This window comes from Watersipora subatra, chromosome 9, assembly GCF_963576615.1.
Source record: "Watersipora subatra chromosome 9, tzWatSuba1.1, whole genome shotgun sequence".
NCBI lineage: Eukaryota > Metazoa > Bryozoa > Gymnolaemata > Cheilostomatida > Watersiporidae > Watersipora > Watersipora subatra.
In genome coordinates, this window is record NC_088716.1 from 5,166,051 (window position 1) to 5,178,573 (window position 12,523).

The window sequence follows — 12,523 nt, forward strand, 5'->3', positions numbered from 1 at the left end:
GAAAAAATTTACACGGTCTCTAGCTCAGAATACTTCTGCTTTACATCAATTTCTAAACATGAACTATGAATGGTTTTAAACTATTCAGCATCAAAACAGGCTTTATTTTGTCAACCGAATCATGACTTCAATGCCAACCTTTGTTACCTTTTGACGTAAAAATGAAGACCGTGTTGTTTAAAGATGCTTCATTGTTTGGACTGAAATCAGCCTTCTTGCAGCAAAATGCATAGAGACTTGCATTCAATAACTTATGTATCTGGTTTATTGTTGAAAACTGAAAAATGATAAGCTCAAATAGAGAATCTAGCAATTTATTGAGCAAGTGAAACACTCAAGTCGAGCCTGTAACAAAACGTCTCTAAAGGGATGAGTCCCCTTTTGGCTGCTCAGTAAATCAGACGCAATTTCTTTGCTTTTTTGAGGCTCATATTTGTATTCTCTGAGAGGCCTCAGTGTCTGTTCCTTGTGGATTCAACAAGCCTTTTCACATCTCTAGTCTTCTCCTTGGTGAGGGACCCTACTGGCTGATCCTATTCTGCCGTGACGTGCTTTGATACACGACTGTAGGCTCATTATTTGAGTCCAGGAAGCCCTATAGCTGCTCTTCACCTGTCTTTAAAAGTTTTTGTTAGTTGAGTATTCATTTTAGAAAAGTATTACACTCTCCTTGATCATCTTACAAAGCAACAAGGTTAAAGGGCTGTGATTGGCTCAACTTTTTGTTTTCTTTCCTCTCGGTATTACTACACCAAAATTGTACGGGATTGTATGAGAATAGTAGGCATTCTTTTAAGACACGCTTACCAATTGTACCAATCAGAATCTTGAATTGTGCCAATTACTTGAGTCAATTGTTGCAGGCCTTGATGCTTGGGGCTGCCCTAATGCAAAGATGCAAGAATGCAACGATTGTCTACACTCGTGTCTATTTTCTGGGCTCATCTGGAGGACCCATGGCGTAGTGTCTCAGCTGCCATGGCTGCAAAGCATCTTGTTTTCGAGTGGGCAGTTCTACCATTTTTTGGTCAAAGTTATGGCTTCTTTTGCCTGTCTGGCCTCCTTGATAATGAGGCCTGTGCAAGCCTATATCATGACTAGAACTGGTCTGAAATCCTCTTAACAAGAATAGTAAAACCTCAACTGGCTTTGCCTTTGAGTAGAGATTAGTCCCTTATGATCTACCAAAAATGTTTGAAAGAGTCAGGCTTTTAGGACCTAGTATAGTCTCCCAAATAAACTGAAAGCTTCATTTTCATCACCATGTTTTGCAATTTGGTAGCTTGGTACTTGCTTCAACTGTTGTTCAGTCTTTTCACAGTCAATGTTAGTCTGCCAAGAGGTCTGGCCGGCGCCAGTTCGAGAGGCAACAACTAATTGTTCTGTTCTTTTCAAAACAAAACAAAGCATCTGTTTGTTATGCTGTTGTTTCTCTGACAGCTGGCAAACAGAGTGTGTACCCTTTGAGTGGGCCATTAGTTGAAATCTAAACTTCTAGCACTCCGTGCTGCAGTATTCAGAAAAGGGGCCAGCTTAGTGCAATTATCGGAGCTTCTCACCCTTGGCTCCAGTTTTTTGTTGGTCCACTTTTTTCTTTGTGACAGTGCTCAGTACATAGTGATGGCAGTTATCCAGCTTGTGGCTTACCTTTTCGATAACTCATTGCCAATGTCACCTTGAGTCTTTAGTCAAGCTGTGTGACTAAGTCTCAAAGTGGTCTTGACTGGCCCTGGGCTAACACTGAGCTCAAGATCTCACACTGTTGGCAGTCTTCATAAGTCTTCTGGCTCGGCCGATCAGCATTTCAATAAAGTAACCTGGCCTAGTTTTAGCATATATTGGAACTCTGCCAGGATATTTAATTTACCTTGCCACTTGGTTAGATGGCTCTTTTTCCTGCACAACCAGCTGAGTGTAGCCTGATCAGTTAAAGTAGAAGCATATAAATACAGTCAAAAGCGAGTTGAGGTCGTAACTATGGCCTTTAATTTCTTCTACATGACGGAGTAGTTCCTCTCAGCAAGCTCCAAGGTTTTCGGAAAAAGACAATTAGCTTTTACTATTATTCCAGGCCTGAGGAGATACTTCCTTTATCCGGCATCCGTTCTCACCTGTATCTAGAAAATGCGTCTGACATGAATTGAAGTATCCCAAAGGGAGTGCAGAAAGGATGCATTAGTTTATAGCCCTAAAGGCAACCTGCTCCTCTCTCCATGTCAACTTCCCTCCTTTTTTGTCAACTCTTGGTTACAAAGCTTGAGGGGTATTAACCATAGTATTCTACCATGCCAAAAAACTCTGCAGTTTCCTAAAACCCATGAGAATGGGCCACTCCCAGAGCACTCTAGTTTTCCCAGTGTCTGTAGCCATTCTTTCTTTGCATTTCAAATACCCTAAGTAGTGCACCTGTGACAAGAAGAGTTAGCACTTTTCTGGCTTAAGTTTAAGCCCAGCTCTCGTAAGCCACTGCAACATCTCACCTAACAGTTGCATGTGTAAAAACCTAGTGCAATGACTATGATCTTGTCTATATAGAGTAACAACAATTGCCGATCAAGGCCTTCAATATAGGTTCATTCAGCTTCTGGAAATTGGCTGGCAGATAAGTCAGCCTAAATGGCTGGACGTTCTACTTCCATAAGCAGAAATGGTTTGCAAACTCAGACCTTTCCTGAGTAGGAGCATTTAAAAGCACTTGCCAGTAGCTACTGACCATATCCAGCATACTAATGAGTTTGCTGGCAGTGATTGCATCAGTAATCTGTAAAAGTGGGTGGGCAGCCAATTTTTTGATCGAGTTCATCTGGCGATATTCAGTGCAAAATGGCAACTTTCCGTTTTTCTGGACCAACATCACTGGGCAATTCCAGGTACCTCCAGCAGCTCATTGATCCTTTTGATGTGTAGTTCTTGCATCTGACATTCTGGCCCGACATCTTCTGGTTTAAGCTGATGGAGAAGTTGGTGTTTAGGCTGGGTATCTTTTTTCAGTAGATTGGAGTGCTTCCCTGTTAAAATTAAACTCATATTTCCCATTTGAAATGCAGCTTCGTAGGGCGTTAGCAGCCTTGCTAACCATTCAGGTTTTCTAGCCCTCTTACCACTCCTTTTTCCTGCTCGGAACAGGTTCTTCAGGTGGGTTGGCACCCCTGCCTTTGAGACTTTTGCACAGAGAAGAGAGGATTTCGGAGCCACTATTTATCTGCCCTATTGGGCAGTATTTTTAGGGAGTGACACAGCATAGAACAGCCATCTTAGACCAGGTGGCCATCACCATATCTCTCAACATCCTGAAGCTATATTGGCAACCATATGACTTTTTAGAATGGCCATCATGTTCAATCAGCCATATGACTGTATGTTGCTTTTTTCGAACGCTTTTCTCGCACCTTGAGGTAGCCTGTCAAACACTTGTATGCTCAGAAAGTTTGTAGTGCACCCATTGTTGAACAGAAACTAGATGAACCAACCCTCGAGATTTCTAAACAAAAAGTAGGTCATAGAATGGTGTCGGTTTAGAGCCTGTGATCAGATTGCCTTCACTGGAGCTGTTTTCGCCTTGGGGAGCAATGGTTATTGCTCTGAACATTTCGATGGCTGCCAATGTTGATTTCTTGTGTTCATTGTATGTTTCCATTGAGTCCATTGTGTGTTCTTACTTTTTTTCTTGAAACTGTGTCGCTTTTCCTGCAGATGCAAAACTTGCTTTACCAGTTGCTGCACCAGACTTGAAGTGCAAGCTAGCTGACGGTTCAGACCTGATCCAGTGCTGCTTGCTCAGTTGATACCTTTTTGTTGAGCTAGAAGGCAATCTCCGGACGTTACCTAGACCAAATCTTGCAGAAGCTCAGTGCCAGTTTGGACCACATCAATCAAGCTGAAGGTTGGCATGAACAGTAAGTGTTGTGGCGTGCCAAAATTTTTTAGTGTGATGCGAAACATGGCCTGGCGAGGGTCTGGCGGGGGTCTGGCGGGTACCCGTAAGCTACTTTGACTGTCTACTCTACTTAAACAGCACGCTTTTCAAGTTGTTTTGTAAGCTCCCTTTTGGGTACTTAGTTTAGACTAAGCTTTTTGAAAATAGAGACCAAAATGAAGCCCTTAGCGCATCAAAGACAGCTTCTACTTAGTTGGCTTGTTCACAGTTTTGCACCTTTTTCTTGGGAATCTTATAGATATGTAGGAGCCTGGCTGCCTCTGTTTAGTCATCAGCCTCGTTTACTGTTTGGATGTGACTATGAAATATTCCATATCTTTCGAGCTGGCATACTGATGTGAATTAAAATGGTGAGCCAAGCCTGGGGTACCATCATCAACCTCCCTAGTGCATCAGGCAAAGAGACAATATGTATATATGTCCTTGCTTCTTACATGTAAACTAGCTATTTCTACAATGTTCCCTACAATAGGGCCTCATTAGAGATTCAGAGGCGGGCTGCCACCTTTAAGACAGGTAGACTCAAAATAGATCACTGCGTATCTTGTCTCCTAGTCGTCATACGTCCTTAGTCTGTTCCATTACTACCGCTAAAGCAGCTTCAAATGGTTCATCCAGATGTCTGCCATTTTTTGTAGCGAATTCCTATGCAAAATTCGCTTGGCTGCTACCAGCATGAAGAATGTAATGCAATCTTTTACTGCTGTACAATGAACTAAACTGTTTAGTATATGAAAAACAATATGCATGTTTTTTATAAATCTACAGAAAAATGCATTACATATGTGTGCAACAAGTAACTGCATATAAAAAAAAATTTCTGTGCTTTATGTACCTCCGCTTGCAAAGCTTTTCATACATGTACATGTATATCATTTGCATTGCTAGGCTCTGCCTCTTTTCTGAGAAAAACATTTGATGGCAGGCCCATCTATATAGTGCTGAAAGGATAGTCATTGGGCGGTCTTTTGTCTGCCCGCTTAAAAACAAGTCGGTCATGAATCTGCTGGCTCGGCAGGTCAGTATTTCAAATGCTAGCTAGATGTTCATAGCCTGCCTGTAATTACCGACGAATGGCTGGCCAGCCTTACTTTTGGCCAGGTTGAGAGCTGGCTCAGTTTCCTTTGTCTCAGTTCAGCGGGGCCTTTTTGAGTTTTTAATAGCTCAGAAAAGTCAAGCGGCCTCTATGGCGTTGGTAGTTGGTCAGTCATGGCAGCTTTCCTTGGCTCTGGGGCCTGGCTATCATCTGTCATTACAATTAAAGGTTTATCTGCCATTGAGCGTCGGATGGTTTCAACTGAGAATGATGGCCTATGCACTATACAACGATTGAAAAGCTAGTCATAGCAAATGTTCTATCTAAAGCACCTGTAAACCAAAAGTGGGATTATGAGGGCACCCTTCTCATATGTGAAGTAGCTCTGCCTATAGTGAATACTAGTTTCGGAGCCTTGTGGGAAGCTAGCTAGACAAAATGGCTTCAGATTTCAACCCTACATTGTAACTATGCTAGCTATGTCAAATTCCAGATCAAAAAGATCATGGCTAAATCATCAGAAAAATTTGGATACGGCAACTAGGAAAAAAAATGTTCTCATATCAGTAGAACAGTTTGCAGAAAATGCTTTTAACATGGCAGTTGTGTTTCCATCCTTACCAACTGATACTTTGCATGCGCCTGCATTTTTGCTACAAATGTCAGGTGTGGCTGCACACTAGGCTCAAATATTGAGTGCTTATGCACATCATGCTTGCAATTTGAATACGTTCGCTTTTCAACTGTATAACTCAGGCCTGTGGCTGCACCACTGGCATAATATCAGCTTTCTGATTGTCAGCATAAACAAAGATTCAGTGGAACCCGGATAAAACCCATATTTAACTTTGAATTAACATGGGCCTCAAAACTGGCAATTTTATTATTACCTGCGGACGGTTGGTCGGTCGGTCAATCAATTATATGAGTGTGTCTGTACTAGTGCTGGGACGATATTACGATATTTCGGTATACCGGCGATATCACTTTCTGATACCGACCGTACCGAGTGCTTTTTGCCCATATCGAAATATCGAATACCGTCGATATTTAACGATATCGTCGATATTTAACGATATCGTCGATATTTATATCGTCAGACCAACTGAATCCACCATCTTTCAAGCATGGCGACAGCAAAGAAGACGAAGAGCCCAGTCTGGGCTCATTTCTCCAAAATAGAAAACGAAATTGAGGGTGTGTCTATGCCAACTGATTAGGTGAGCGAGTTCCTTATTTGTTTGTTCAATTGAATCTATCGATGCTTTGCGTGTTGAATAAGCAATAGTTTAGTAGTAGTCGTGAGCAAAAAGAGAGGGCGACATCATTATTTATTATTATTAGATTTTATTAATTACCTTTCTTTATTCCCTCGATGGATTGATTCCTCATCATTATGTTATTAATAACTTGCTACTCACCGTCTGGTTTGCTCATCGTATATACTACCTAGTGCTACATACACTCACAGTAAATAATTTAATAATTACGATCACTATATACGTATATAGGATTTGTGGTGATCTTATAGGTAATAGGATTTGTGTCGTTACCTAAGCTCTGAGCTGCACTGATGAGGCTTCAATGGCCGAAACAGTACTGTCTGTAGCATGAGTATATGCTCCTTTACTTCGGTTTGGTTGAGCACTCTGTGAGAGGTGCGGCATTATTAGCCTTTGTGCAAAGTTCGCCACTTTTGTGATTTGAGCACTCTGGTGTCAGCACATTGAGTTTCTTAAAGACTGTGAGGCAACTTGGTTGTTTCATGGCAGGAAGTCAACTCTCATTGGTAATAGGATTTGTGTCCCTTACCTAAGCTCTGAGCTGCACTGATGAGGCTTCAATAGCCAAAACAGTAGCCTACTGTCTGTAGCATGAGTATATATATACAATATGTATATATTATATGTACATATATATATATATACATATATATATACATATATATCTCATCATCATACACACTACAACAACATGTTATTATTAATATTAAAAATTATTGTTGTGATGTGTTTGTGTGTGCATATATATAGTATAATTATATCCTATTATTTATGTACTGTTGCAATATATAGGTTATATGTTTTAAATACAATTCAATTAATTGATGATCATTGTTAACTGTTTATGCAGGTAACATGTGATGACTGTGGATTAAAGATCAAGCGCTCAGACTGCAACACAACTAATTTATTCGCTCACCTGAAGAACCATCACCCTCTGAAATATGACCAGGTTAAAAAACGACCCCCTGGTAAAAGCACATACGTTGACAAACAGGCACCACAACAAACAAAACTACAGGAGGTAACTAATTCTTTCTCCTTTGCTGTGGCAGTTGCATATGATTTTGCTGAAGTATTTGCTACTAGGTTTTCCAGTTAATTGACCTTTCCAATTTATTTTTGGAGGTATGGGATAAAAAGCGTCAATACGCGCCAGAAGATAAAGCTCAAGCGAGGATCACAAATGCTATCACCAGATGTCTCGCTAAGGACAGTATGCCACTGTACACTGTTGAGAAGCAGGGGTTTAAGGATCTTATTGAGTGTTTGGATCCAAGGTTAGTAATATATCTTGTTTGTTGCCTTGCAGTCTAACATTAGACAGAACCTTTGTCATACTTTTGTGGAAAAACCGTTCACTGATAATGAACTATATTCGTGTCTTGTAGGTTTAAAATGCCAAGCAGAAAGTTGTTCTCTGATAAACTCATCCCGAGTCTGTACTCTGAAACAAAGACTGGTGTTTGTAATCAGCTTGCTAACATCACCCACTTCTCATTAACAACTGATGGATGGTCAAGCATTGGACTTACACCATATCTATCGCTTACTGTACACTATGTATCTCCTGAATGGGACCTTGTAACTAAGAACCTGAATACTGTCTACCTACCAGAGAGTCATACTGGTCAAAAGATAGCAGAAACACTTGAAGAGCTGCTGACACAATGGAACCTAGACAAGAGCAAGCTGGTCAGCCTTACTACAGACAATGCTTCTAATATGGTTGTAGCAGCAAAAATACTGGAGAAGCCTCGAATTGGTTGCATTGGTCACATCTTGGACAATGCTATCAAGTCTGCCACCGTCCCAAAAGAAGGGAAAAATGCAGTCGTTGATCCAGAGTTGCATGAAATCAATGAAGCTGTGAAAGCCTGCCGTGGCCTTGTTGCAGTTTTTAGTAGCAGTTTCCAGAAGAAGCGTGAATTGTCCGAAGCGCAGAAAGAGCTTGGTGTTCCTGTAAAATCTCTGATAACCGACTGCAAAACCCGATGGGGATCAAAACTAAAGATGGTGAACCGCGTACTAGAAAATGAAAGACCAATCAGACGGGTGTTAGGAGCATCAAGACAACATGTCCAGAAACTGCCTGATGCAGACCAGTTTTCAGTATTAGAGTCTTTTGCCTCTGCTTTGGAACCGTTTGAGACTCTGACTGACGCTCTGAGTGGAGACCAGGATGTTACAGTTTCTGCAGTGATTCCTCTCGTGGAACATTTGATCGCCATTGCAAAGCCAGTTGAAGCTTTAACTCCCCTCGCAACTACCATCAGAAAGAATGTAAAAGAGTACGTCATAACAAAATTTGGTTATGAGGATGATGAGCAGGATCCCACCATGGAAGTTATGCAGCTGCTGGGGAAGGCCACCATTCTAGACCCCAGATATAAGGATGGGCATTTGCTAGATGGATTGAAAGTGGTAAAGTACTGCACATAACTGATAGTTGAGCTCCTTCGTTCTTAAGACAAGTGTAAAGTAAAGTGTCAACCAGCCATTTCAGATTAATGATTCCACCAATTGATTGATTGTTCTGTACTTTATTCAGGCAATTTCTGAACAACTTTGTGCTGAGGCAGCTGCCAGTGTGAATTCCAGTGTAGATTCTGGTGAAGAAATGGTGGTACAAGACCGTGCTGATGATCAAGCAGAACATCAACAAACAGAGCCACCAGCAAAGAAATCACTCCATGGTCTGCTGATGGGTAGCCAGTCGAGGCGACTACCCCATGAGGAAAGAGGAAAGGAAGATGTGAGTGTTGAGTGTGCATGTGAACTGGCCCGCTACCTGGCAAAGGAATATCCAGTATGCTCAGCAGAAATGAATCCATTGCATTGGTGGAGAACGCATAATCCGTCGCTACCACATCTGTCTACACTCGCAAAAAAGTATCTGTCTATGTGTGCCACGTCATGCTCTTCAGAAAGGCTGTTTAGTTGCTCGGGAAATATTGTGAACAAGCGTAGAAGTTGTTTGAAACCACAGAAAGTGGACCAGTGGGTATTCCTTGCTTGCAACCTGTAAAACCTAGAGTCTTGACAATTACTTAATCCACTGTCATTCCAATTATCTAACCAGCTGTCAATAAAACCACCAATTTAAATGCTTTAGTATCACAGTCTTCGCTTACAGAGTCCAATAGAGTATAATTCTGATGAATGGCATTCAATATAATACCATGGTGAATGATTGTCGATAGATAGCCCTCTACTCGATTTGATGCTCGATTCTTCAAAAGATTATACTGTACATGGATTCATTAGGGAGTTATTCTCTCACGACAGCTTTTTTCAGCAGGTAAGACAACTCCGAATAACATAACGGATATTTCGATATATCGGTTGGCTACGCCATCATATCGTATCGAAACGAGTTTTTGATATCGTCCCAGCACTAGTCTGTACTCAAACAATAACAATTCTTATGTAATAACTTGCAAGGGAGATATTGATAGATGATGCATATATGCTAACAATTGGAAGTTGAGAATAAAACTGTCCCAAGCTGGTGATTATTCATTGAAGTTAATACCAAGTGAATCACATATGCCATTAGATTAGGTATAACCAAACTCAAACTAAAAAGAGACTTGTTATCACCACGAGATAACAATATTTTTTCATTCCATAGTAATTTTCTACCCAATTCATCTAAAACAGCTAATTTATAAACAGTTGAGATGATCAAATTTTATAGTTGGTTAGCACCATAGTAATTCAATGTTGTGCTGTTTACCAGCGTCTTCTCCAAGAATTGGTAACTATGGGGGACGATTCTAGGCTAGGCCAGAAATTTTAGGTTGTCCTTTCAAGCCTTCAAAACAAATCAGCAAAGATTTTGAGATCTTATAGATCTTATCAAAGCTCCGTGTAAGTAGTTTACAAGTTTTCATTATTGCAACCAATTTGCAGCTTTAATCAACACTGCAGTCGATACTACTATTACAAAGTGATCCTTGGTGATTAACACGCATGTGCAAGCATGTGCATTTATAACTGATCTTCTTAGTCTTCGGGAAACTATTTGATATGGCAAAAATCAAAAATGGGCACTCGATTTAACATGCTTGCTCGGGTAAGCTTCAAGGCTCATCTCACAAATGATTTTAATATAATCAATTATCTGAAATCTATCACTTACTGTAAAATTGCAATGGTTAAAACACGGACGATTTGGCTACCATTGGTTTTATTAGGATTCTCTATTATTACTAGTAGGTATATTTAAAATTGTTGCCAAAAAGCTTTGGCCTGAGAAAAGCGGTGAAATCATTAGATAATTGAAAAATATAGTGTCTTAATTGTTTTTAAAAAACTGACCCACTATAATCATGACATTTTTGCTCAAATCTGGTAAAATATCCAAATATTTACTTTATAAGCTTATCAATACTTAACCAGAACCATCACTACTGCTTACTTCCTTTTCTGTCTTGTTAAACAGTCTTTATCAGTGTTTTTTAAAGAACTGCAACACACGGTTTATTTAGTTGTTATGAAGCTTCATACTCACCTCTTATCTCAACTTCTACAAGAGCCAGACCTTCTTCATGAATGTTCAGTATAGCAACATGCTGTCCTTCTATTGGTGGATTAAAATTGTGAGTTTTAACCGCAGGATAAGCAGGATCCTGGTAAGAGATCCTTATCCAGTCATCTGATGATAGTGAAGGGTTTGATGGTTGAGTGTTGTTAGAGGTTAGAATGCTCAGTTTTGCTAACCTTTGACCTGTGAGAGACCAGCTTGTAAAACTAACAAGGTCACATATATTAATTAAATGGTCTGTTGTTCACATCGAATGTTGCACAATGACTAGTTAGTAGTAGCAGTAGCGCGGTTCTTAATTGCCGCACATGGAGTGATAGCTGACACAAACACGCACATGCACATGCGTGCATGCACGCACATATGCACACACACACGCACACACACGCACGCACACACACACAAACATACACACATGTGAACACACGCGGACACGCACGCACCGACACACACTCGCAAACATTCACCCATGCATTGACATTAAATAGCAGCAATGGGAACTCAAGTTAACATGTTTGTTTGAGCAAGCCTTAAGCCTTAACTCACAAATGAATCGATTCTCCGGTGTATTTTAATTGATGTGCGTTAAAGCGGAAATGTCTGTGCAGTCCAATGTTGCCTGCTGCACACATTCCCACCAGACCTCAATATAATTGCATATATTTTATTGGTGTATTAATACTATGTACCATGTGCAATTCCCGTGTAGCTATATGGGTTGCCCGAGCACTCACAATAAGCTTAGTTATGGTGTTTTTTTATGATAAAAATAAATGTAATTTTCAGGCATGTACATGATGGTCTTTCTTAAAGGTATGTTCAATTTGTATTAGCTTTGTCAAACAATTTATTTTATTGTTATTTATTATTTATATTTATATATTTGTATTTCATGATTGTTCACCTTAATTTGTTTATTACCAAAAACTTTTATAATGGCTCATGTATATAATTTATTCTTATGGAAAGTCCTTATAATGGCATGTTTTAGTATCTATACAAAACGTTGTTTGCTGATCACAGAACTACTAATCCACCCAAAACTCTGTCGCAATAAAGTTAGGACCTCGGGTTATTATTTTGCACAAAATCAAACCCTTTTACTCAGAAATCATAGCAAAAAATTGCATGTTTCAAATGTTCTTATTTTTAGGCAAGGGTTAGTAGAAAGTTTTTTTAAGCAGCGACCTAAACATATTTCTGATTATGAACTTATTGAAATTTAGACAAAGATATTTCTGATGACTTAATTTTATATTAAAGAATATGGGTCTGCCTTTCAGTCCAACTGTACATGCAATGAGACCTGACCTGATTTTGTATGCAGGCGGTTTTCCTAAACTACAAAAAATAAAATATGGCTGTTGTTTGGCAAATTTATCGATTCATGGAAAAATATTTCTGTTGATTTCCGAAGCTTTGATTTAAAGCCTTATGACAGAAAGGCTGCTTTCACAGCAAAAAACTTTTGGCTTGATTTAATTCTGTCCGAATGAACAAAGGGTTCTTTAGAGAAAGTACTAATATTTTTCACACAAACAATCAAAGGCTGAAGAGGTATGTGTTGTTAGATGGTGATTGTGGTTTATTGTTATTTTGATGGATTGTCAGAAGTCAATCTTTCAGTAAAAATATATCAAAAATTGAATTTGTCTATTTAAAGAATTGAACAGAACCGATTCATTGATGCCAGGGTAGATAAAAACTGATACTTGAAT

At 39.7% G+C, this 12,523-nt stretch overlaps 1 protein-coding gene across 1 annotated transcript; it reads left to right on the plus strand.

The window, feature by feature from the left end:
- Positions 1-4,934: 4,934 nt before the first annotated feature.
- LOC137404722 (E3 SUMO-protein ligase ZBED1-like) lies at positions 4,935-8,698 on the plus strand. Its single transcript, XM_068090955.1, has 4 exons — positions 4,935-4,955; positions 7,107-7,280; positions 7,385-7,536; positions 7,648-8,698. Exons 1-4 carry the CDS (start codon positions 4,935-4,937, stop codon positions 8,696-8,698), a joined length of 1,398 nt encoding a protein of 465 aa, XP_067947056.1.
- The last annotated feature ends 3,825 nt before the right edge of the window (positions 8,699-12,523 follow it).